At 44.9% G+C, this 27154-nt stretch overlaps 1 protein-coding gene across 2 annotated transcripts in view; it reads left to right on the top strand.

Moving 5' to 3' along the window:
• Window positions 1-27154, top strand: part of FRY (FRY microtubule binding protein) — a 297837-nt gene that overhangs the window by 253691 nt on the left and 16992 nt on the right. For both annotated transcript variants that reach the window (XM_065403807.1, XM_065403815.1), the window contains 3 exons: window positions 2605-2771; window positions 9379-9568; window positions 24845-24994. In XM_065403807.1, the coding sequence (XP_065259879.1) occupies window positions 2605-2771; window positions 9379-9568; window positions 24845-24994 (507 nt within the window). The remainder of the gene's footprint in view (window positions 1-2604; window positions 2772-9378; window positions 9569-24844; window positions 24995-27154) is intronic.

Raw genomic sequence — 27154 nt, 5'->3', positions numbered from 1 at the left:
ATTCTGTCATTATGAAAGGTTGGTAAAAGATTATCAATGTGTGTGTGTGTGGTGGGGGATGGTTAATTCTCTTTCTTTTTGGTAATACTTCCATTACAGTATATCAGCTGAACCTTACCCTTCCTTCCCTCCCTCCCACAATACAAAAGAAAAGAAAGAACAGGTGATACAACAAAAATATTAGAGTAATCTGATATTATGTGTATCATTATGACACAATAGGGTTACCAGTCAGGCTGTTGTGGCTGAGTTGGGTACTTTTCACATAACAAGAAAATAAGAGAATGAGGCAAGGAAAGAAAATAAATGAGAGAGTGTTATTGAGTGGGCAGGGGTTGATAACATTTTATTTCAAGTAGCTCTAGTCAAAGAGATTCTGTTGTAGGCTACAACTACTGCCCGCTTGATACCAATGTTTTAGAGTCCTTTTAATAGTTATTGATCTGTAAATTAAAGTCATAGATCACTATTCATGAATGTTATATGCTACATATATGCCTAATTTAAAAAACAGTATCATGAAAATTCACATAATGTCCCTGTCCTCATATTGACATGTTTGGTACAAAGTTGAATGCTTGCAATCTGTAAAGGAGTAGAGAATGAAAACACATGGTGAGCTGTTTGTAAAACTGATTTGGTTAGTCCCACAACAGGTTTAACATTTATGAAATGCATAACCCAAGTTGATAGGGACCTTTCCACAGACAAGGTGAGTGAGATAGTATCTTTTATTGGACCAACTTCTGTTGGTGAGAGAGACAAGCGTTTGAGCCACACAGAGCTCTTCCTCAGGTCTGGAAAAGAGCTGTGTGTGACTCAAAAGCTTATCTCATCCAGTCTTTCATTACAAAAACTTGAAACTTGCAGCTAAATAATTTTACTTAGTCTAGTAAAAGCAAAGCTCCACTCCCCCCTGGTTTCTTTATTCCTATATTTACTACTGTACTAGCAGGTTAGCAATGCAGAGGAGGAATTGTTGCTTTTTATATAGTGCCAAAAATTGTACAAGGCACTTTACAGGCAACCACGGAAGACATGGTCCCTTCCCCAGGAATCTTACATCAGTTTTAGACACAATGCAAGGAGTGACAGCAACAAACAATGAGATTAGGTAGGGGAAAGGGAAACCTTTCCAAACCTATGTCTCTTTTTCAAGGTTCTTCTTAAGCATTCCTGTGCCAAAAAGTATCTGCCAATGTATAGTCAGTTTTTCAACCACCGAAGATAAAGCAAGTACCAAAGATAAGAACAAGATGGCACCATTTTAAGCCTTGAAAGAAATTAAGTGACTTTGTCATGTCTCTAAGGGCAAAGATTGCAACAATTAGTAGATTATTAATAAGGAATTAGAGACTACTGATGGGAAAACCTAAAAGATATTCAGAGATTCAGATCTATCTATCTCTGGTATTTTCATGGCTCCTATCATTGTAATATCCAAACCCCTCATATTCGGGAAGCATATTACAACATAACTGAACCTTTGATGGTTACTTCTCCTTTATATCCCAGCTTTTTCTTTATATCATCTTCCTTTCTTCCTCCTAACTCAGCTAGAGTTTATCTCTTCTGATAAGAACACTGACATTGCCATAACCAAAACAAACCGATGGTCCATGTATCTGATCTCCCATATTTCAAAGTAGCTAATGCAGTTGCTAAAACAAAGGAAGGCATAACGTGAATATAGTACTTCTAATTGTGCAGTATCTGACCCCCCACCCCCACTATCTCCTATTCCTGCACTCTAACCAGATAACCTTCATTTCTTTCTTCAACAGCAATTTGCTTTCTTGCTGACCTGAGACTAACAACTTTCCCATCCTTCCTTCTATATATATACACACACACACCTCATGATATCTGGAATCTGTTGCAGGGCTGAGCAAGTGTAATCTATGAAGGGCCAACTGTTGTCTTCAAATCCCATGTTACACAGCTTCCCCCAAGTCAGTTATATAATGCATTGTGAGGCACCTCTAATCTGAAAGATGCCCAAGAGAAGGTGTGATTTGAAGATGTCATCCATTCCCACAGAGACTGACTTGCACCCCATTGAGGATGCAGAATAACAAAAAAGTAGAGAGAACTGGGATTGAGCTGAACTTTGTTCAGGTTTAAAAGTGGGACAGGAAAGAAAAGCCTCAGGGGAATATAAGGAGGTTAGATCTGGGATAGGGATCACCCAGGAAGCTGATTGGGTTCTGAGAGATGGGAAAAGAACACAGGAGGTTTCAAAGTACAAAAAGAGGCTGTTGCATTTCCAAAATGGTGGGCGCATAATCCCTATATACACTTTTTTAAAGTGCTTTGGAGCCTTTCTGAATGAAAGTCACTCTGTAAACATAGGCGCAAGACATGCTGATGACGTTTCTTTAAAAACATCTTGATTAAGGGAATGGATTGTACGAATATGTACAATTTCTGATCAAAAGTAACTTAATTTTAGTCTTTTTCATTTTCACTTTATATTTCTGTTGCTTAACAAATGTTGTTAAATATACATTTTTACATATTAGCTTGTCTGCTTATGAGCCAAAATGATACATTTTAAATTTGCTGTTTCCTCTAAAACGTTATTGCTGTTGTTTGCTTTCTCAGGCCGAAGCTGCACATGAAGAGGAAGATACAACAGTACATGAAGATGACCTTTCTGGGTCTACAAATGAACTCCCAACAGCATTTGAATGCAGTGATAGCCTTAGCCTGGATATGATAGAGACTGAAGAAAAAGGGGACAGATTGTTGGAGCAGTTTGCTCTTGCCAGGTACTGGTATACTCTGTGGGGTATAAAGTTCTTCTACAACACAGACCAAAGATGTAGCCATGTAATTAATTTCTTAATATATCCTCATAAACAATATATCCCCACTAGCTATGTTGGCCACAACTGGAATAAAACTCATTGGAATTGAGGACTGTGGAGAGGACAACTCAGAAAAATATCTATCTGCTCAAGCAAATTTATTAACACTTGAAAAACAGAGCAAGACATTCCTCATAGGAGAAATTGTATATGATTTGTGCATCCATCTGTACAGTTACACTGATCATGTGTATAGTACATTTCACCAAAAAAAATAATGTTTTGTATGATTAACATTCAAGAGTCAGATCATCCATGAAATCTCACCCCTTGTGTCTCAGGGGGTAGGGGGTGCAAGGATGTCATAACTCTCACCTTTTCATTCCTCCAATCCTGTGAGTGCTGTGTGCAAGGATGGCCCCTCAGCATACGTTGGAACAACTTGAGGTTCTGGTACATACACACTGCAGCCACTCTGAGCCCAGTGTCTCCCACAGTTCTGCTACACATGGGCTGCTCTTCTCTCTCTGCAGGTTCCAGTCGCAGTTCGAAGCTGCGGCGTGGCTTGTGCTGGCCATGCCCCTTTCTCCCACTTGCCTCCGTGGCAGCAGATAGTGGCAGTTCACTTCACTCCCATCCCTTTTCTTTCACCTTTATTGTTCTGGCAGTTTTTTTGAGCAGTTCGAGCATTTTGTTTTGTTTGCTTCAAGCACGATGGTTACAGCCACCCGAAGCCTCCACTCTAGCGGCTTCCTGCTGAGCTCCTCTACTCATTCTCAGGCATGGCAGAGCAGCCATGCAAGCACAAGGCAAAATCCAAATGATGCTCTATATGGAAGGCAGCACTTTCAGGCTCAGCAAAAAAGCTAATTTTGTCCAGCCCATTCCCAATCAGCTGACCCTACCTCTGCTAGGGCACAGGGCACTGAGTTGGGCAGGCCAGTTGGGTCCCCTAGCACCCAAGAAGCTATGACTTCACCATGAAAGAATCCAGCCAGGAGAGACAGAGGCTCTAAGGAGAAGGAGGACTTCATCCAGCCTGCCACGGGGGTAAGTTCAGGGGTAAACAGGAACGATAAGATAAGAACCCTACCAGGATACCAGTCTCCCCCACAAGTCCTGAACTAGGTCTTAGATTCCTTGGAGAGAGATGCCAGACTCCTAAATAGCCTCTCACCCTCCCAGTCCAGATCAGGGGACTCCAGTAATGAAACCCCCATCTCCGACCCAGTGGGAGTGGGACTCTGACAGGGAAGACTCTGAGAGAAAACTCTCTAGAAAGCTTTGGGCTCTGTGTAAGGCAGGCAGCGAGAGACCGCGTTCTGGCCATCCCTGGGTAGCCATGCCCACAAAGTGTGCCAATAAGTCAAAAAGTCCAGAAAGAACAAAAAGGGAAAGAAAAAGTACAAAAAATCAAGAAGACCTCAGCCTCGTCCTCCTCTCCCGGACTCTAAATGTGAGCAGGATTTGGGGAAAATGCAACAAAAAATTTCCCCCAAAGAAGTTTGAGGCCATATGCAAAAAGATTGTGTCTACCACAGATGCAACCTGAAGAGGCTCCTGAGGACAAGCCTCAAAGTAAATACTTCCCTTCAGAATCCTCCCTCGAGGCTGCAATTCCCCTGCACTTCACTTTTGAGGATACGATTAAAGAGGAGTGAGGAAAACCCGACAGGGCAAGCACATTAATAGATATGGTCTTAGATTTTACAAGCTGAAAGAGCCAAAAAATTGTGTAGTTGAGGTTCCAAAGTTGGATGTTGCAGTAGCATCCTTAGCAGGAGATATGTTTATTCTGACTGAAGGGGAATTCTTTCCTAAGGACCCCACAGATAGGAAAGTGGAGACCACTCTTAGAAAGAGACTTCAGGTCATCCTCAGCCCCTCTCAGAGCATCTCTCTTATCCACGTGCTTTGCAAGAGCTTCACAGTCCTGGGTGGAAGACCTCAGGACCCTGAAGGTCAGGGATCATCCTGACTTCTGCTCTCTTCTCAAGAAAATTGCCCTGGCAACAGCATTTGTGGCTGCTGTTTCAATGGATGCAATGAGGTTTTCAGCCAAGACTGTGGCATCCAGCTCAGTGGCCAGGCATCATGTCTGGCTCCATCCTTGGAAGGTAGACACTCTAAGCAAGTCTTGTGTCCCTCCAAGTTCATAGGATCTCTCCTCTTTGGAGAAAAATTAGATAAGATTGTGGCAGAAAATGCTCCTAAATATAAGCAGTCCCTCCCTTCTCCATTGAGTACCTGCAGGAGGGAATACAAACACACCTTCAGGCAGAGGTGCTCCTTTCATTATTCTTCCTTGCTGAAGTACCAGAAGAAGCATAGCAGATACACCAAGGGAAAGCCCCGGTGCCAGAGTTCAAGCAGAAAGCCCAGAGGTTGGCCTGCAACCCTCAAAAGCCCATCCTGACAATGAGCAGATATGGGTGGGTCAGCTTTTGTGGCCTGCATCATGCGGGAGGTCAGACTAGATGACCATATTGGTCCCTTCTGACCTTAAAGTCTATGAGTCTATGAGATATGCCTCAGCCCAGAACTGAATCTAGAAGGCAGAATTTCCTACTTCTCAAAAGAATGGTTTGTATTGACCACAGATAACTGGTAAGAGAGACAGTAAGTCAGGGATATTCCCTTGAGCTATGGGCTCCTCCCTCCCCCTTCTTCATCCAGTCCCCCATCTCCACCATTCCCATCAAGCACAAATTGATCCATAATTAAATCTCCCATCTGCTGGATGTAGGAGCTATGGAAGTTGTTCCCTCAGCAGAAAAGTTCTCAGGGTTCTACTCTTCATCGTTCCGAAACATAGAGTTCATACGCTACAGGCTTCTTCATCGTTCTAAAGCATACAAGGGGAGTCAGAGCCATTCTAAATATCAGAAAGCTCAACAAATGGATGACAAAAACAAAATTCCTGATGGAGACCCTAGTTTCTATGGTGACATCCCCGTGTCATGGGGATCTCCTAACCTAATAGATCTGGCGGACGAATGTCTTCGTATCCCCATCCACCTGTGCCACCACAGACTTCTGAGTTTTGCTTATGGCACAAAGTAATACCAGTACCAAACCCTCCCATTCGGTCTCTCATCATCCCTAAAGATCTTTACGAAGATGCTGGTGGTCAGAGCCAGGTTCAGGTCACAAGGGACTCATCTATACTCCTGTCTGGATGATATTCTGATGAGAAATCCGACCTAGCCTACAGCGCATGATGCAAACTCTGGACCTCCTGCAAGCCCACAGCTTTGTGACAGACATCAAGAAAAGTTCCTTGATCCCATCAGTAAGGATAACCCACCTGGGAGTGGACAGAGAGAGCTCAGTGGCGAAGATCTACCAATCACTCTACAGGTTCCAGAAGATCCAGGAGCTCATCTCTGTCCTGCACAAGTGCACCAAAACAACCATAGCTCAGTTCTTCCACCTACTGAACCTCCTAGTATCATGCATAGGGGTCACAAGGCCTGCTATATGCATTCCCGCCCTTTCCTCATAGGGCAAGTAATCCAAAAGATAAAATGGGAATAAGTGAAGGTGATTGTAATAGCTCCGTACTGGCCAAGGAGATTCTGCAATCTGATCAAGCTGAAATTGGAATCAACATGACACCTGCCACCCAGACTGGACATTCTTTTCCAAGGCCCTTTTCTCCACCCAGACCATCTTCAATTGACTGCCTGCACTGTTGTTGGAAGGAAAGCATTAACCATACTAGGCCTATCTTCCAAATTGATCAGGATTTTGCTTGCATCCAGGAGAGTATCCACAATAAAAGTCTATTCTTCCATCTGGACCAAGTTCAACCTTTGGTGCCAGGAAAGCAATGCTAATTCAAGAGATCCTGGAAATCTTGAAGAAAGTCTAGGATTAGTTAGAAAGTATGGATAAAGATCATCAGCCCAGCACCATAGTACACTAAGTATTAGCCATTAGTAGAGTTCTATTTGCAGGATCCTCTGGCTCTTTGGCACAGCATCCCCAGATAGCCAGATTTCTCAGAGCAGTCAGGCTTTCAGGGGAGCACAGGGACTGTTTTCTCCATGTACATGCACCATTCCACAGGGGGAATGCCCAGGAGGGAGTGTTTTAGCACCTCCTAAAGGAAGTATTGGCCAGCACATTCCCCTGTTGCACCATGTTTCAGGAAGAATTCTTCCTCCCTGAGAGAGAATTCCTCTGAGAGCTCCCCTTGGGACAATGCATCTCCACCCGACACAGCAGGAAAACCCTTTCAAAACTTACTACCCGTGTACAAAGTGCAGTTTTCCATAGATCATACTCAAGTTATATCAAAACCAATTTCCACTGAAAGCAAAAGGCCCTTCTCCTTAATTGGGTCTATTTCTCTGCCAAATTCTCACTTTCTTCCTCCAACCTCATGGACCGTAAAGCTACTCAGAACATATTTGGGGGAGAGAGGAGAACAATGAGGAAAGTGTGTTTATTTTTACTCTCCTGCTACTCAAAAACAGCTATGCAATATTTGCTCAAACTTTCCAAAATGTTAACTTTTGAGCAGAAACCAAGTATGGAAAATATCAGCCCAGTAGGTGATAATTTCAGAAAGTTCTGTGCAACTGAAAATAAGGATTAGAATGGAAACACTTCTGTAACCTTAATTATATAGCGAGGCCTGCTATAAAACAGTGGTTCTCAAAGCTGGTCCGCCGCTTGTTCAGGCAAAGCCCCTGGCAGGCCGGGCCGGTTTGTTTACCTGCCGTGTCCACAGGTTCGGCCGATCGCAGCTCCCACTGGCCGCGGTTAGCCGCTCCAGGCCAATGGGGGCTGCGGGAAGCGGCGCGGGCTGAGGGATGTACTGGTCTCCCTTCCTGCAGCCCCCATTGGCCTGGAGCGGCGAACCGCAGCCACTGGGAGCCACGATCGGCCAAACTTGCGGACGTGGCAGGTAAACAAACCGGCCCGGCCCGCCAGGGGCTTTCCCTGAACAAGTGGTGGACCGGCTTTGAGAACTAGTGCTTTAAAATATTGTAGATAATTGTGCATATGTTACTAAGACAACATTTTCTTATACCAGTAGTGTGTGCTGCAGATGCTTAAGCTCAACCTTTTGAATGTATTCAATACACAAAAAGAAAAAGAAAGATAAAATTAATAATTGAAAAACACTTACTTGTAAAACATATTTTTAAGGGAAAAAGTTATGGGTGGGCATTCTGATTTAGAGCTATTGAGTTATAATCTCACATCTCACCAGTCTCAAGCAAAAATAACAGGAGTACTTGTGGCACCTTAGAGACTAACAAATTTATTAGAGCATAAGCTTTCGTGGGCTACAACCCACTTCTTCGGATGCATATAGAGTGAAACATATATTGAGGAGATATATATACACACATACAGAGAGCATGAACAGGTGGGAGTTGTCTTACCAAGTCTGAGAGGCCAATTAAGTAAGAGAGGAGGGGGAAAAAAAAAAAAAAAAAACCTTTTGAAGTGATAATCAAGATAGCCCAGTACAGACAGTTTGATAAGAAGCAAGTGTGAGAATACTTACTAGGGGAGATAGATTCAATGTTTGTAATGGCTCAGCCATTCCCAATCCCTATTTAGCCCTGAGTTGATTGTGTCTAGTTTGCATATCAATTCCAGCTCAGCAGTCTCTCCTTGGAGTCTGTTTTTGAAGTTTTTCTGTTTTAAGATAGCCACCCACAGGTCTGTCAAAGAATGGCCAGACAGGTTAAAGTGTTCTCCCACTGGTTTTTGAGTATTATGGTTCCTGATGTCAGATTTGTGTCCATTAATTCTTTTGCGTAGAGACTGTCCGGTTTGGCCAATGTACATGGCAGAGGGGCATTGCTGGCACATGATGGCATATATCACATTGGTAGATGTGCAGGTGAACGAGCCCCTGATGGTATAGCTGATGTGATTAGGCCCTATGATGGTGTCACTTGAATAGATATGTGGACAGAGTTGGCATTGGGCTTTGTTACAAGGATAGGTTCCTGGGTCAGTGTTTTTGTTCAGTGATGTGTGGTTGCTGGTGAGTATTTGCTTTAGGATGGCTGAGCCATTACAAACATTGAATCTATCTCCCCTTGTAAGTATTCTCACACTTGCTTCTTATCAAACTGTCTGTACTGGGCTATCTTGATTATCACTTCAAAAGTTTTTTGTTTTTTTTTTTTCCTCCTCTCTTACTTAATTGGCCTCTCAGACTTGGTAAGACAACTCCCACCTGTTCATGCTCTCTGTATGTGTGTATATATATCTCCTCAATATATGTTTCACTCTATATGCATCCGAAGAAGTGGGTTGTAGCCCACAAAAGCTTATGCTCTAATAAATTTGTTAGTCTCTAAGGTGCCACAAGTACTCCTGTTATTTTTGAGGATACAGACTAACACGGCTGCTACTCTGAAACCAGTCTCAAGCAGTAATTGATAAGATTCTAGTTATGATAGGAAGATACTTTAGTGGTATTCAGATTACATCAATTTATTGCAGCATGCTAAGACAATAAGCATCTTATCTACAGCCTCTTTTGGATGTATTTGCATTATAGAGTTAGATGGTTTATTTTTCTCTTCTCCTCCAGTTTTGGTGAAGGTGACAGAAATGCCTCCCCTCCTCCCTCTCCGTTCTTTTCTGCCATCCTTGCTGCATTTCAGCCAGCTGCATGTGATGATGCAGAAGAAGCCTGGCGTAGTCATATCAACCAACTCATGTGCGATTCTGATGGGTCCTGCGCAGTTTATACATTTCATGTGTTCTCCTCTCTGTTTAAGGTAAGAAAATAGATTTGGAATTCTAAAACAATACCTTTAGGTGAGAACATAGACACCGCCGCCTCCACTACATTATTAAATAGTAGTAGTAATGAATTACTTAGTATGTTGTGTTAACCTCCTGTATTGCATGGTTACTTGGCCACAGAATATACTCTCTGCTGCATAAATGTGCCCTAGGATCACAGTTTTCCTCTAAAATATTATGTATCTAGACCTGAAGATAACCTTAGGAAAATACTATCACTTTACACTTTTTTATCTTGAGTCTGCAGACAGCCTGAAACAATAGTTGTGAAAGATGTTAAATGCCCCATTTATCTGAAAGGACAACTAACTCTGAAAACTAAAGATGACTGTTTAAATATCTAACACTGTTAATTGTTTTGCTGCTAATAATCCAGCTCATGTTCTTATCCCAAAATTCCAAAGTCCCTTCCATGCTTCCCCCCCCCCGTGCCAGAGCTCCTACCATCCCCTATCCAGCTCCTAAAACCTTCTGCTTCCCTCTGGCAACTTTTATATGTTGCCAGTTTAAAAATCTGCACCATCACAAAAATTGAAAACGTGGGGACAATTTAAAATAATTTGAATTTAATATCAAACTAGATGTCACCACGGCTACTCTGACTGATTATTTTCATATCTAATTCATTACACGGCTTGATTTTTTTTTAAATGAAGCTACTGCACAGTTTCTAGTCTGCTGCTTCAGTATGCCACAGAATCCAAGGACCTTCATGCACAATTTAGGTTCAGTTAGCCACAGAGTACATGGGGCCTTGATTACTATTCACAGTTCTAAGTTGCTAATTGCCATAATGTCTAAGCATCTTTACATCAATTTAGGAATACATCCATTCCCTCAAAAAAAGGAAACAACACCCATATTAAAACATGTTTTCCTCCCTATTTCCTCTAGGTTCACACTCTATTCTTTTGCTACCCTTCTTTAGGCTTTAAACACTGCAACCAATCTCTGGGCTCCATTTTCAAGCTTTGATGCCTAAAGTTATGCACCTAAGTCTTTTTTTTAAGCGACTACTGGAAAATAACCATTTTAGGCACTTCAGTGTAGATTTAGGCTACTGTAGGCACCCAAGTTTGAAAATTAGCTGTGTGTTTCTTCCCTTGCTAACTATAGATGTTGATAGACCAAAATTTGACTTGCTGTAAAATAATAAGCATCTATTCAAAGTGTCCTGACAGTCTCTTTTTTTGAGGAGAGAAAGGGGATTGAGGGCATGCAAACCTGAAAACTAAAATAATAAATTATACTGTGTACCGTGTTCCCCTAAACAGTACAAATAAGGACACTGTTTTTCTCTAATTGAAAGCACAACTATACACAAAATGATTGGCTGTTGTGCCTGTCTGCTCCGTTCTTGATTGCTAGTCTTTCTACTCTCCTCCACATGATATTGGATGCTAAATGTACAACATAGTTTCCCGAAGACATTTTAATAACAGCAAAGCTAAACTAAATACAACAACAGAAAAGGTGATTCATAATATTAGCAAACTAGAATTTTCTTCTTTTAACTTTATTTTTATTTTTGTATAAAATATAAACACATAATGAAACTCAAAACATAAATAAAAATACATGCACACAATGGAAATAGAATATAAATAAGAAAATTCAATATTAATTATTTGCAAAACATGGAAAAAACAAACAAAACTGAACCCATAGAAGTCATGCAGGGCATTAATTATTGAAGTGACTAAATAGATAAATAAGTGAGAACATAAACCTATGAGTACTGGAGACTAATACATACTAAACTGCAAAAATATGCAATAGTTTCATGTGTAACCAGACATCTTCATATTTTTCCAAGCATTTCTAGTAGATAGTAATTTTTTCCATTAATGCAGTAGCAGAGAGCTGACTCAGCCAGTCTGTGTATAAGGGAGGAATTGCAGATTTCATTTTTTTTTCAAAATAACTCTTTTTTGGCCACTAAAGGTTTCTGCAATCCATTCCTTAATACTAACTGGCATTACTAAGTCTCATACAGCATCCCTAAAATACACAAGCTTGGAGAAGGAAAGATAGGGACACTCAAATGTGGATGTGGTGTGCGGAGTAAAGGGGGAGGAGGTGGGGGAGAGAAGAGGCAGGTTAAGGGTGGGGGCTTGGGGGAAGGGGTGGAGTGGGCGGGCCGAGGGTTAAGCCCCCCGCCCCCGGTGCTTGCTCAGTAGGGGAAGCTGCAGCTGCTGTTGCGCAACATGTTTCTCCTAGCCTACAGCACCTTCAGCCTCCTTGCCTGCCTCATTGTCTGCAGTGCCAGTGGACTGTGCCTGTGTGGGGTAGGGCGGGGGCACCTCCCATTGCTTCATACTCAGCAATGATGATTGTAGTATTAAACTGTTTCTTTAAAATTGTTTAAAATGTATATAATGCCTTTTGTCTGGCAAAAAAAAATTCCCTGGAACCTAACCCCCGCTATTGACATTAATTCTTATGGGGAAATTGGATTCGCTTAACACTGTTTCGCTTAAAGTTGCATTTTTCAGGAACATAACTACAACGTTAAGTGAGGAGTTACTGTACTGAACTCCAGGACATTTAAGTCAGGGATCTCAAATGTCTGGCCCGCGGGCCATCTATGGCCCGCAAGGCTCCAGCAGTTTTGGGGCCGGGTCTCTCCCTTGGCCCCACCTGCTGCCCCCGGGCGCTCCCCACTCAGGGGCCCCGGCAGCGCAGCAGAGCTGAGCAGTGTCTGCCTGCTTGCTCCAGTGGCTGCCAGCCCCTCCCTGCGGCCCAGGGGTGGGGCGGGGCTGTGCCTCCGTGCACTGCCCCCGCCCCAAGTGCCCCTGCGGCCAATGGGATGCTGCGGGGGTGGTGCCTGGGGGCAGAAGCGCGTGGAGGCCCCCCGGCCTGCCCTGCCTTGGAGCCCCAGGTAAGCACCACACCCCCGCTTCCTCCCAGAGCCTGCACCCCTTTCCCCTTCCCATACACCCCCTCCCACCCCCAAACTCCCTCCCAGAGCCTGCACCCCCTCCCCACACCCCCCACAGTCCCCAAACTCCCTCCCAGAGCCTGCACCCCCTCCTCACATTCCCCCAGCCCCCAAACTCCCTCCCAGAGCCTGCACCCCCTTCCCATGCACCCCGCCAGCCCCAAACTCCCATCCCAGAGCCTGCACCCCCTCCCCACACACCCCTCAGCCCCCAAACTCCATCCCAAAGCCTGCACCCCAGGCCCCCTCCTGCACCCAAACTCCCTCCCAGAGCCCAACCTCTCAGCCCTTCTGCATCCAAACTCCCTCCCAGAGCCTGCACCCCAATCCCCTACCCCAGACCTCTTCCCCCACCCAAACTCCGTCCCAGAGCCTTAGGCAGGTGGGGGGGGGCGGAGTTTTTTGGGAGGCGGGTTCTGGGCAGCATGAGTGACATTGGCCCTCTGGGAGGATTTGAGGACTGGCACTGGCCCTAAGGTAAACTGAGTTTGAGACCCCTGGTTTAAGGCTAGATTGGCAAAATACAGAGGCAAACAGCCACATGCCAACCTTTTGCACATCCTCTATACCTGTCAAAAAATGCATGTTTCTGTTGTGATAGTGAGGCTAAGTTCTTTTTATCATTGTTATTTGAGACTGAGACTGAGACTGAGACAGAGGTTACTTCAAAGCCTTAAACCACATATCAGTAATTCCTACAAAGTGACTCTTGTTTCCATATTTCTTAACATGTTCTTCTAGAGGTGAGAGAGTTGAAATGGACCAGTTTTCCCCATCCGTGCATGAATCCTTGAGCATAGCTGCAGAAAGAAGGAACCGTGAAACAGTGATACTGATATTTGTTAGACTGGCCTCCTTAGACAACATGTGTATCATTTTGTATGAGGGCTTTAATTTTTGTTAGTTCTTTTTTCTATCCAAATTGTCTTAAGCATGGAGTTGGCCTTGATACTGAGGAGTGGGTTATCACATAGTGGTACGAGAAGAGAATTAGTAAGATTGGATGCTTTAATCATTTTAACATGTTGCAGGATGCGCCAGGTAGATACAAAGACTGGATTTTTCCTTAAGGGTGTGGGTAGCCTCTTAAGATATATAAAAGAAGAGCAGGAACCGAACGGTATACCTGAACTTTTTTCTATCTCAAACCAGGCCAATGTGTATACAGAGCCACTGGAGTGGAACCACCTTACAATAAGACACAATTGGAATGCTGGATAATATAGATAAAAATCTGGCAACCCCATGTAACCTCCAGTTGCCCAGGATTTTTCAGAAGTCCATTGTGACAAGTGAAGCTGTTTTATATCCCATGTAAATTGCACCATAAGCCTATTTATTCGAGCAAAGAGTGAAAGAGAGACCTTGAAAGGCAATAGACTAATAATATACCGTATATACTCGTTCATAAGCTGAATTTTTTTAGTAAAAAAGGGAAGCATCAGAGAAGGGGGTCGGCTTATGAACGGGTATAGAGAGGGAGAGGTGGGACACAGCCCCTCCCCCCAACAGAGGGAGCAAGGAGAGGCAGCACAGCCAGCAGAGCCAGAAGGGAAGAGGCGGGGCCAGAGTCTCTCCGCTTCTGGCCACGCTGCTCTCCCCACAGCCTCCAAAGCAGCTGCAGCTCCGGGGCTGGCAGGCTGCAGCCGTGCCAGTCAGACCCGCCCCCCCAGAGCAGGCTGTGGCCACGCCGCCCGGCCCATCGGAGCATGCTGCAGCCGAGCTACCCGGCCCAGCCCGCTGGAACATGCTGTGGCTGCGCCGCCCGGTCAGGCCCGCCGGAGCAGGCTGCAGCCGCACTGCTCAGCCTGCTGGAGCAGCTCCAGCCAGGCCAGAGACATCCTCCCCGGCCCTCCCCAGATAAGGTGGGAAGGGATGGGATGGGGAGAGTGTGGGGGTCCCGGGCTAGGGGTCGGGTCACGTGGGGGGTGGTCACAGGGGTTACTCCCTGACTCCTAGCTTCTCCCCCCCAAAAAATTTCCCCACCAGTTGCTGTCCCGGCCAGTCAGGGTAAGCAGCTGGCGCGCTGGGACACTTTGTTTACTTAGGTTTACCTCCGTGCCTGCGGACGCTTGAGGTAAATAAACCATCTCGGCCCAGAAGCGGCTTATCCTGATGACCCGGGAGACAAAGTTTGCTGACCCCTGAATGATAGGATCGGCTTATGAACGGGTTATAAAAAATTTCCATTTTTACTTATCCATCTTGGGGGGGGAGGGTCGGCTTATAAACAAACCGGCTTATGATCAAGTATATACGGTAAGTCAGTGTTGAGCAGATATTCATTTTGGCTATTTTTGTTCTCCCCAGTAAAGAAAGAAGGAGGAGATGCCACCTCTCTACATCCTTGGAAATTTCTTTTAATATATATAGTCCATATTTATAGAAACAATTTTTGGAAGCTTAGGGTATATCTTAACACCTAATTAAGTTATTTCCTTGCATATTTGAAATGAAAAATCCTGAAACTGAGAAGGATCTGGTCTTCTGAATATATCCATCACTTCTGATTTATTCGAGCTAATGTGAAAACCAGAGATCTCTCCAAAAATGTCAACTACATTCAACAGTGATGGGAATGATGAGGATGGATCCTTCAACAGTACAAAAAATGTCATTAGCATATAAACTGATTTTGTATTCTTTCCAGTTTATAGTCACACCTTCAATGGCTGAGTCCTGAGATATGTGCATTGCCAGTGATTCCAGAGAGAGATTAGAAAGGAAGGGTGACGGCACAGCCCTGTCATGTGTGTCTTTCTAGTTGAAATGTGGGAGAAATAATTCCATTAGTTGATAGTGAAGCAAGGGGAGAATTGTATGACCCACTGACCCAGTTCAGGAATACTGGTCCAAATCCAAATTTTTTTAGGACAGCCATTATATAAGGCCATTCAACTCTATCAAAGACCTTCTCTGCACCTAGAGATAAAGCTATGGAGGGAACATCTGAAATCTGAGTTTGCTGGATGAAGTGCGTGATTTTTCTTGTATTATAGCAGCCAATCTTCCTTTAATGAAACCTACCTGATCTGTGTGTATAATTGATGGGATGATGGTGTCTAGTTGTGTCACTAAAATTTTTGCAATTATTTTGCAGTTTGTGTTTAATAGAGATATGGGGCAGAAGTCGCCACAGTTGCGACCATCTTTGTTCTTTAATATGTAAGTAATTAAAGCAGTTCTCATGTCATGAGATGTGGTTCCTTTTTGGAATATTTCAGTGAAGACCTTTGAAAGACTAGAAGATAAGCTGATTAAAAAATGTTTTGTAGAAATATGCCAGAAAGCCATCTATCCCAGGGGCCTTCCTGGAATTCATATTTTTTATAGCCTGTTCGATCTCTTTTGTTGTGAAAGCTTTGTCCATAAAGAGCACGAGGTAATTAAAAGGTAGACCTTCAATAAAATGATCAAATTTATTAGAGCCACACTGGTTGTCTGATTTATATAAAGCTTGATAGAATTGCTTAAATTGTTATTTACATCTATTGCTTCAAGGATGGCTATCATCTTGTAATAAGGAACAAATATTGTTGACTAGTTCCATTGTAAGTCTTCAGGCAAGTAGTTCACCTGCTTTCTCGCCCCATTCATAATATCTTTGTTTGACCCTGTTGAGTGTAAATTTGATGTGGCTAGATAAGCATTCATTATATTTATATTTGGCATTGATTAGAGAATGTAGGAGGTTTTCATTATTTGGGTCAGTCTTGTGCATTCTCTGCAACTCATTTATTTCCTTGGCTAGAGGGCCTAGTAACTTGAGTCTCTCTGTCTTTGTTTTGGGAGCAGGGCCGGCTCCAGGCACCAGCTTAACAAGCAGGTGCTTGGGGCGGCCAAGGGAGAGGGGCGGCACCTGCGGCAATTCGGGGGCAGCAGGTCCCTCACTCCTTCTAGGAGCGAAGGACCTGCCGCTGAACTGCCGCCGCTGATCGCGGCTTTTTTTTTTTTTCCAATTGCCGCCACTGATCGCAATCGCGATCGCGGCTTTTTTTTTTTTATTTTTTTTTTTTTTGCTTGGGGCGGTAGAAATGCTGGAGCCGGCCCTGTTTGGGAGGAAACTAGCATCTTCAAGCTAGCATTGCAAGCTAGGAGTATTTTTAGCCCCATGAAATGGCAGTATTCTCTTCTTTGAGGTGAAAGCACAGGGACACCATCTTCCACAAGCTTTTTTCATCTAGTTCCTGACTTGTCCAGAAATTGATTGTTTTTGCACCACAGAACTTTGCCACGTATTTGCTAACTTCATAATATCAGACTGTTGACCCAGGCCAATGGGAAGTTTCACAAACAAGTCCAAAATGTGCTAAGTTTGCAATGTAAAATACTGCCAACATAGTTGATTGTGCAACAAAATCCTTGTTTGGAGCAGCCTGTCAACCTAATACTGTGTTTAGCGAAAGATGTGCAATTTTCAAGGCATCTAGAATTAGAATTTTTCCTCCTCAACAATGGGCATTCCAGCTGCCTCTGCTGCTTTGGAGAATCCCACATCCTGTCTATGTGCAAGGCTTACACCAGCTTTAAAAACAGATCTCACAAGACGAGGAAGGATAGGCTGAAATGTACCCTCCAGGCTCCCCAGTACCAACTATGGTCTTCTCCCATGAGGACCTCTTCATCACAGAAGAACCAGGCTTTCCCCTTCAATGAGGTACCGAGAGGGATCCTTTCCTGGTATTGTCTCATTGGTTGGAGCCGGAGCCCTCATCTATGCTGTTACACCTTAGCACAAGATCCTGTCTGCTAGTGCTGACTTGATTGTCTCTGCCTCCTCGGGCTCTGGTACTGATAAGAGCTCTGGTACTGATGCAGAGGCTCTCCCTGTAGATACAGAAGAAGACATGTCCTCAGATTCAAACACGTCTGTCCAGGACTCTGCCTTTTTCCCCTTCCAATGTTCCCTGGAGGTATTTCCCAACTACAAGACCTGATCTGTGACCAGCAAACATTCTCACCATCCCTAGTCAGAGTAGCCTTGGGCCCTGCCCCTTTCCCTATGAACCATCACAGTGGGCTTATTGGAAGCCTTGGGCCCCATACAAAGTTACCCTGCCCACAAGAAGCCATTTACCAAACAACAACCTCTGAAACTTCAGCAGCCACTGATACTGCAAGACCCTCCACCGCAAGAGCAAGTGGCTGAGGAGGAGGAGATGCTGCCATCCTCCTCCTCCCCCAATGAGGTGGTCATACTTCCCCCACCAGCCTATGCCAATGACTTCAGATCCTTTCAGGATGTGGTAAAAAGAATTGTTGTCACTGCAGATTCCCCCCCAGGAAACCCAGGAGACTCAGCACTCTCAGATGGACATTTTAGATTCTACTCCCAGAATAAAATTGCTCTGCCTATCAGTGAGGCATTGCTGGCTCTAACCCACACTGTATGACAAACGCCTGCCACCATTTCATCTACCTGCAAGAGGGCAGACAAAAAATACTCTACCAGCTAAGGCCCTGGAGTATTTTTTTCTCCCACCCTTCCCCCGACTCTTTGGTGGTGTATGCTATCAATGAAAGATTTGCCCATGGCAAATGGATTCCTCCTCCACCCCTCGATAAAGAAATCAAACAGCTGGACTTATTGGGGTGAAAGAGCCACTCCTCCACTGCTCTACGGTTGAGGATTGCAAGTTATCAATCCTTCAGGACTAAATATGACTTTACTAATTATGCAAAATTCACACATTTTGGTCCTGCAACAGGTGGTCACTAAAGAGAACAATCACAGGCCCTTATTTTAGAAGGGCAGACCATTGCCAAAGCTTGTCTGCAGGCCACCCTTGATGCAGCTGACACAGCCTTGATGGTGACCATAGTCATGCACAGAGTGTCCTATTTCCAAACAGCCAGGTACATGGAGGTACAGAATGCTATCAAGGACCTCCCTTTTAAAGGGCCAAACCTCTTCAGCAGTGACACTGACACCTCTCTCCATAGCCTAAATGATTCTAGAGCAACTCTGCAATTCCTCAAGATATACATGCCTCCGATGAAAAGACAGTTCAGTAAATCCCAGATAGCTCAACATTCCAGGCCAATGCATAGCAGGCCTAGACAAGGCCTATGGAGCCACCCTGAAAGGAGTTCAGACCACACAAGAAAGGGCCCTCTGCAACCATCACGTCTCATTCAGTGACTTTGACAAAAAACAGTTCTGATTACCCAGTCAAGGGTCACAAACCAGCCCCTTCTCTGAATCTCATGCTGTGAGAAACCACCCTCCACCCACCTTTCTAGAATCATCTCTATCATTTCTTGCCTGCCCCGGAGTGCATTGTGTAAGACAAATGGATCCTGGAGGTGGTTTCAGCAGGATATACTCTGTTCTAGTCTATTCTGTTCCCTCCAGTCACCTCCTGTTCCCTGTCCCTCTTCCAGGGAGGTCCAATCTCTCCTTCTTGGGGGCAATTGAGCCAGTTCCCCCAGAATTCACTGGAAGAGGATTCTATTCCAGGCACTTCCTGGTCCCCAAGAGGAAAGGGAGCTGGAGACTGATCCTAGCAACAATAATGCCATCCTTGGATCCCAGGGACTGGTTTGTTGCCCTCGATCTCCAGAACATGTATTTTCATGTACCTATGCCCCTGTCCCACAGACTCTTCCTGTGCTCCGTCATTGATACAGATCACTACCAGTACTGGGACCCTTTGCCTTTCAGCTGCCTCAAGGGTCTTTTCCAAATTCCTCTCCATTGTCATGGCCAAACCTGTGCCACTGGGTATTAACCGACTTTCTCCACCTAAATGACTGGCTCCTCAAGGGCCGCTCACTTCCCGACATCAGCCACCAACAAGGCCTGTGCCGTCTTTCACTTTGTTTGAACCAAGACAAGTCCACCCTATCCCCGGTATACCACATAGAGTTTATTGGAGCTGCTCTAGACTCCTCAACTGCCAAAGCCTACCTGCCAGCAGACAGGTTTATCACAATGGCCAGACTCATTACCACACTGCAACAGAATCCTCAGTCCACAGTAGAGACATGCCTCTAGCTATTAGGCCACATGTCGGCCTGCACATTTGTGATGCCTCATGGACAGTTGCACCTCGATTGCATTCAGGCATGACTAAGGATGGCTTATACCCCCAAGAGAAACTGCCTCATCAAACAGCTCACCTTACCTTCGGAAGTACTTGTCTTCTTAACCCAGTGGAAGGACCCTTGCAAGTGCAGGGGTCCCCTTTACATGACCACCACCATTGAGGTCATCCCTGTGGATGCCTCCCTACTGGGCTGGTTTGCTCAACTCTTGGACTCCACAGCCCAGAGAAAATGGACTCTCCAGGAGTCATCTCTCCATAGCAATATCATCTAACTCATGGCAGTTCACTATGTGTGGCAGCACTTCCTCCCCAGCATCGAAGACCATTCAATCAAGGTGATGCTGAGCAACAGGACAGCAGTGTACTATACAGACTGCCAAGGGGGAGCAAGATCCCAGTCCATATGCACAGAAGCCATGAGGCTTTGGAACTGGTGCATCTCCTGCCTCACAGACATCTCAGTGGTCTCCCTAGTGGGCCTGCAGAACACCATAGTGGACTCCCTCAGCTGGCACTTCCACCAGGACCACAAGTGGGAACTCAATGACTCGGTCTTCCAGAACATCTGGCATTCCTGGGGACTTCTCGAGGTAGATCTTTTTGCAACACTCTCCAATGAGAAATGCCATCACTTTTTTGCTCAAAGTGAGGGAGAGGAGTGTCGCAACTCCCTGGGGGATGTCCTCATCATCACCTAACCTCACACACTCCTATATTTCTACCTCCAACACCTCTAATACAAGCTGAAACAAGATCACGCAGTAGTGATGCTCATACCTCTGGCCTGGCCATGCCAAGTTTGGTTCCAGGACCTGCTTTACCTTTTCCTTCGGATGACTTTCCACCTCCCTCTGGCAGCAGATCTCTTGACTCAGAGCTCAGGGGCCATAACCCACCCCAGTCTGGCCGCTCTTCACCTCAAAGTCTGGCTGCTAGATGGTTCTCGGGCATAGAACTCGACTATTCTCTGGAAGTTTACTCTGTACTCCTGGGCAATAGTAAACCACCTTCAAAAGTGGAAATGTTTCCAGGTCTGGTGTGCCCAATATTTGTATTTCCTCTAGATGCTCTCCTCTCTAACAGCTCTTAACAAACTGGAGAAATGGCCTGAAATAAATAGGATGAAATTCCATAAGGACAAAGGCAAAGGGGGGGCTGTGTCGGGCCCCAGGCCTCCATGGGGGGGGAGGGGGCATTGGCCCCAGGCTTCTGCAGGGGGGCAGGAGCAGGCTTGGGGGCCAGGGGGGAAACTGCACCCCAGCATGAGCCAGCAAAGTGGAGAGGGTTGGGGCCGGGTCGCTCCACTTCCTGCTGCCCGGTGAGTGCAGGGCAGGCCCGACCCTGCACTCATGGGGCGGCGGGAAGTGGAGCGACCCAGACCCAGCCCGCTCCACTCTGCTCCCCTGGCTCCCGGACTTGGGGGGCAGGGAGGACCGCCCCCAGCACTCGCCAGCGGCACGGAGCGGGCTGGGGCCAGGTCGCTCCACTTACCACTGCTGGTGAGTGCAGGACGCCCGACTCCTGCTGCAGTCCTCAGGGAAAAGCTGGAGTGGGGGCGGGGCTGGGGCGGAGCAGGGGTGGGAAGAGGCGGGGCTGGGGCAGAGCAGGGCGGGGCCATGGGGAAGAGGCGGAGCAGGGGCTGGAGCAGCACACAGCTGCGTAGGGCACCAGAAAATTTGGGGCACCAAATTTCCTGGTGCCCTACGCAGCTGTGTACTTTGCATGTGGGTAGGGACGGCCCTGACTACTGATCTGATCCAGCATGGCAGTTCCTGTTCAATGGTAGGATTACAAGAAACCCAGATTTGAGAATAGTCACTCCAGGAGCTTGTGGAAGGAATTCTGGTGCAGCAGGGACATGGCACTCCTTTCTACAAGGAGGTTGGATGCACATAACAGGAACACCTGCTACTGGTTGGAACGCAGCATCGTGTAGGTGCTCACTTTGCCTGCTGAGCTATAGTATGAATGAATGTCGTATTTGTGAATAACTGTAAAAGAGCAGTTTGTTAGAAGGGAAAGGAAATGAAGGAGTGAGGACACTTAGTCTGAACCAGGTTTTGATTAATCTACAGCTAAAATGCTTTGGAAAGTTGTGACCAGAAAATAAAATAAACACATGAAAACACACTGTCTGTTTGCTTTCCAGTAATATGTTTTGTTATAGCCTTAGGAACTTTTCCTTTATGTGATAAACAATTTCACTTTACTTTGTGATGCACATAGAACAGGGGAGGCCAAGCCATGGCTCGCAAGCCGCATGCGGCTCTTTGCAGAGCCCCCACCCACCCACCCACCTTCTCTGCCTACCAGACTGGGAGAGGGGAGCTGGGGGCTTCTGCCCTGCGATGGGGTGGTGAGGCTAGGGGCTTCTGCCAGGAATGACTGGTGCCTGCCAAGAAGGTGGAGGGGACACAATTTAAAGATTCAGCCCCCCCCACCCCCCAGCCTGAATCATCCTCCGCCTTACCCTCAGTGGCCCCTCCCTGTGGCTCCCAGCTGTTAGCTCTGTGTGGAGAGGCAGCAGCAAACAACTGGGAACTGCAGGGAGGGGCCACTTCTTTAGTTCCATGGGGAGAGGCAGCGGCTCTTCCTGCAGCTCCCAGCTGTTTGTTGCTGCCTCTCCCCACGGCTGCAGCTACCAGCTTGCTGGTTCCAGCAGCTGCCATGCAGGGAGTGGGTCCTGCAGCATCATGTGACCGAGCAGGGCCAGCAAACCCTGGCAAAAAATCAGGGGGTGGGGGGGACGACATAGTATGCCCTCCGCCCCATGTGTCGCCTCTGGCTTCTGCCCAGCAGGGAGAGAGCTCTCGGTGCTTCAGCCCTGTGGGGCACGCCTTCTAGGGCTTGGGGCTTCAGCCCCAGCAGGCACCTCCCCTGGGGCTGAAGCCCCCAGACCTCCCTCCCCACAGGGCTGAAGCCCTGAGCTCTAGCAGGCATGACCCGGCTCTCAAACTTCTGAAGATTGTCATATGTCTATGTAAGATTAGACTGAGTCTGAACATCGCGACATAGAAGAAAAGAGAGGGTTTGCAGTCATCTCAAGTCGATTCTTATCAAAAGCTATGTGGTTCAAAGTAATGCTAGCCCAGGTAATGATCAGATGTGCACTTCATGCTCACCTATCTATACTTTATGCTTTAATTAAATAATTTCCTGTTGATATCTATGTATTCTGTTACCATTTCTAGGAAAATAATACTTTAAAACATAAAAATATGGTGTGAAATTGGAATTGATGACAGTTGGGAACAAATAGCACTGGCTTCAGCCAGTTCTGTAGCAGAAGTAGATACTCAAGCGTCCCGCCACAGTTCTAACAAGGTGTCATGTTTCTGACATACAACATCCTTCCAGTTCTACTTCAGAGTCTGCCATGAATATAGGCTGTCAATCAGTCTGAATCAAACGGAGATTGTTGTAACATGGACAAATGAGGAATAATGTAGGAGACCACTAAATTAATTTCTTTTAAACTTTTTTTTATTGCGACCTCATCCACATGTATAAAGATGACAGAAAAGTGAATTTGCCCTATGCATCATCATGTTCCATAAACATCTGGCTGATGCATCCTAAAGCTATCTGTATGTTTAAAAATGATCTTTTTTAAAAAAAATGTATTGACTTGACCATGTTCTGTGAAAAACAAAATTGTGTTCCAAAATGAACAAGACTGTAATATTTAAAAATATAAGCCCATATGCTGCCCCATTCTGGTCGAGAAAAGGGAATGGAATCTTGTCCTATATTCCCTGCTAAGGATCCCCCTGGCATGTGGGGGGAGTCATTATCAAGCATAGAACTGTCATTGGCTCATCCTATGTGACCGTTCCTTTTAGCCATCGGTACAGAGGGTGGGGCGCAAGCATGGCTGGAGCGTTGTGTGCTCTGGCTATCCTCAGATGACAGACAGTCCCTTTGGGACTATTGCTAGCTGGCATATTCTGCACCAGAGCTAGGCAGAGAATCAAGGAGCTGTAATCAGCTACCTGACAGCCCCTCATCTCAGCTGGATGGAAGAGAAACTCAGTACAGTAGAGTATCTAACCCATTTACTGTGTAATGTGTAAATTGTAATTCTTCAGTCTAGAGGCAGAATGGGGGAAACAGAGGAATTGCTTTATCAGAACAGTAGTCCATCTAATTGTGTATCCTGTCTCTGGTTGTAACCAGTATCAGGTGCTTTAGAGGAACAGTCAGGAATGGACAATTATGGAATAAGTTTGTCCATAGGGGAGATTTCTCCCTGGCCATGGTTGATTTGTGCCCCAAGGCATGAGGGTTTATAAATCCTTTTTAAAATTGCTTTTTCTATCTAATGCAACTTTAGGTGGTCTCATAATCCATACATTGTCTCATCCATTTTTTAAATGTCAAGCCTACTGAGCTTTTGGTCTCAGAAGTATATTGTGGCAGTGATATTTGCATAATTGTTTCAGTTCTTGAAAGGCTTAAACTGTCTTTTTATTACTATTATTTATTAAATGGAAGTCGTTAAAAAGAAGTTACAGAAGCAGTATGCTCCTTGAAGACCAAGACTATGTACTCTTTTAGGTGCTGTACCCACTCAGATATCAAAAAGCTGTGTGAACAATAGTTTCCAGATGCAACTTTATACTGTTGGAGCCTTCCCAAGCAGCAGAGGTGTTCAAGCAAGGAGGTTTCTCTGCAGAGTGGAAAACAAAAGCAGAGAAACCTCTTTCATGAGTTTCTGTGCTGCTGTTTGATATTAGGCTTGTTGCTACATTGTTTGATTGGCCTCTTGATATTGGGAACTAACAAAACAGCATCCAGAATGGGCAGAGAATTCTTGTATTGATCAACACTGGTAATCAGCAGGAACAAGAAAAAGTTACATGAGGGTACATAAAAAGAACAGGAGTACTTGTGGCACCTTAGAGATTAACAAATTTATTTGAGCATACATTATTTGAGGGTACATAGTTTATAAAGAATGAATCATCCTCACAAGCAAGAACATGGTACTTCAGCAGCAGTTTGTAATTCTATTGCTAAATGTGAATTCTCTGGCCAGTTCCACAGCTGCCTATCTGGAGAAACTTCTGAGCACTGTGTCCAGTGTAATAGTAATTGTTATTCAATATCCTTGGACAAACATTCACTTCCTCCCATGGGGATGGTTTCTTTCGAACGTGCTGTTATTGTATGAAGAAGGAATGTATGCAATTGTGTTTGCAAAGGAAAGACGTTTGTACTTGAGCAATGAATGTGATAAGAACTATTTTGTTTCACAGAATATTCAGAAAAGGTTCTGCTTCCTAACTTGTGATGCTGCCAGTTACCTTGGTGACAACCTACGAGGAATAGGCTCAAAGTTTGTGAGCTCTTCTCAGATGCTAACTTCCTGTTCAGAATGCCCCACTCTTTTCGTAGATGCTGAAACAGTGAGTATATTCCTGTAGAGGATAATAACTAGCATGTCCAGCTTGTGTCATGTAAAGGAGGCTAGGGTGGCAACAGTTTTGGGAGATTTTTCTTGTTTAAGTTGTCTAGTAGTTTGGAGACAGATGTTGGGGCCTTGGAGAGACCCCCTGATTATCCCACCTTTGGTCTGCTGAAGAATATACTTATCAAGGGGCACCTGCCCTCTTGGATTCCTACACATACACCTCCTGATTATAGTGCTTTATTCCCCCATTGTCAACCAAACTTCCATTGCATTTTCATACTCTTTTATTAGAGATTAATAATGCTGGCAAGTGGTTCTTTAAATGAGATGTGTTCAAGAATCTGTGTCTCAAGACGAACAAAGGATATAATTGCCTGTAAGTTTTACCAATATAACTGTGTCAATTAGGGATATGATTTTATTTTTTAACAATATATTTATAACAGTAGAAGCCCTAGTGTGAACACAGGTATCCCAATATAAAGGTGAGTTCTATTGGCATAGTTATTCCCCTTCTTGTACAGGAATAGCTATGCTGGTATAAAGCACTTTATGCCAATATAACTGCATCTGCACTCGGGGGGAAGGGGAGAAGGGGTGGATGGTTGTACCACTTTAACTATAATATAATGTAGTTAAAGTGGTACAACTTTCTAATGTAGACAAGTCCTTAGAAACCAGGTTCAGCTCATTAGTTGTAGACTATTTACAATGACAGGAGGATGAGGGTGACCAAACTTGGAAGAAGTTCAGATTCATCTGTTTACCAGACAGTTCAGCAAAGTATATCCGAAACCTACATTCCTAGTGAGCTGGTGGTGTTGATGTTGCAATGTGGTGACACAATGATTGGCAATGCAAACATCTGAACCTCACTCAGAATGTTCTTGGGTTGTCAGGCTTAGATTTCTACACAAACTATTTGTACAGCCTTATTGGAGAATACTGGAAATATCCAGCTTCTTTTGTTGGAAGTGATTTTGTTTTCTTCAGTCAAAATTGTGCTTATAATAAGGATGCGAGTTTGTGGTTTGAAGAGATTGTAGAGCAGAATCTTGCTAGTTCACACTTTGATGAAACCCAAATCCACATATTCACAGTTTGCATTATGTTTTGGATTAGTAATGATAATAATAACTAAGCAATAACTAAGCAACACTTAGTTGCTTTTGTAGGCCAAAAGAATTGCACACACCAGAGGGCTACTTGTATTCCTCCATTTCCCCACTCCACCCTCAAGCTCCCAGGTGCCATTCTCCCGTCTCTTCTTTTTCAGGGACTTCTTGCACACGCCCTGTGCCAAGGTCTCTGCATGCTTTCCCATTGCCCCCTCTTCCCCATCTCAGGGTGTTATACCAATAGAATAAAAACCAGCAGGATCTTATTAAGAGGGATAAGGCAAAGATGCCACATTTATTGTAAATATAATGATAAAGCAAAAGATAAAAGTAAACAACGTTGTTTGACTACTTATTTCTGTCACTACTTATTTCTTATACACACACACATATATAGAGAGAGAGATTTATTCACACAATCATTTATTCAAGTTCTGTATAGGTGTTATAGTTACCAGCCTGGAAGTTGCTCATGCCAAGTTACTGGCCACGTATCTTGGTCATGAGGATGGAGCCGAGTCTGTGTCAGATGCACCTGATGCTCCTGGAGGTTGGCAGCAGAACCAGAGACTCAAAGTCATCAGTCTTGAGAGTCCATTCTTATAGGAATTAATTCCTATGTTAGTCTATGGGAGCTGTTTCATCCTGCTGTTGCTGACTTAATCAGCAGATGGCACATTCCTGGGCACATTCCTGGTGGCTCCAAACTATCCCAAGTTTGTGTTTCTCATCCTTCCAGGTGATGGGGTGGATCCCAGTTTACCCTCCGGGGGTTTTCTGGTCCTCCACTTGACACATTCTTCGGCCGATGGATACTCCCTTTCTAGGCTGGCACCTCCCTAACCATTCATGTATATCAAGCATTCATCAGCATACATTTCATATTTTAACTATATTTTAATTTACTGTCTCCACCACTTTCAGGGTGTGTGCTAATTCATTTGAGACTCTCAGCCCTTTAATCACAGAGGGTGGGGGTCTGTCCTAGGAGCCGTTGAATGAAGTGAAAGTCACTTAACGGCTTATAGTGTTTGTTT

The sequence above is a fragment of the Emys orbicularis genome, chromosome 1, assembly GCF_028017835.1.
Source record: "Emys orbicularis isolate rEmyOrb1 chromosome 1, rEmyOrb1.hap1, whole genome shotgun sequence".
Taxonomy (NCBI): Eukaryota; Metazoa; Chordata; order Testudines; family Emydidae; genus Emys; species Emys orbicularis.
Note: the sequence above shows the minus strand (reverse complement) of the source record. Positions and strands in the feature narration are given on the sequence as shown.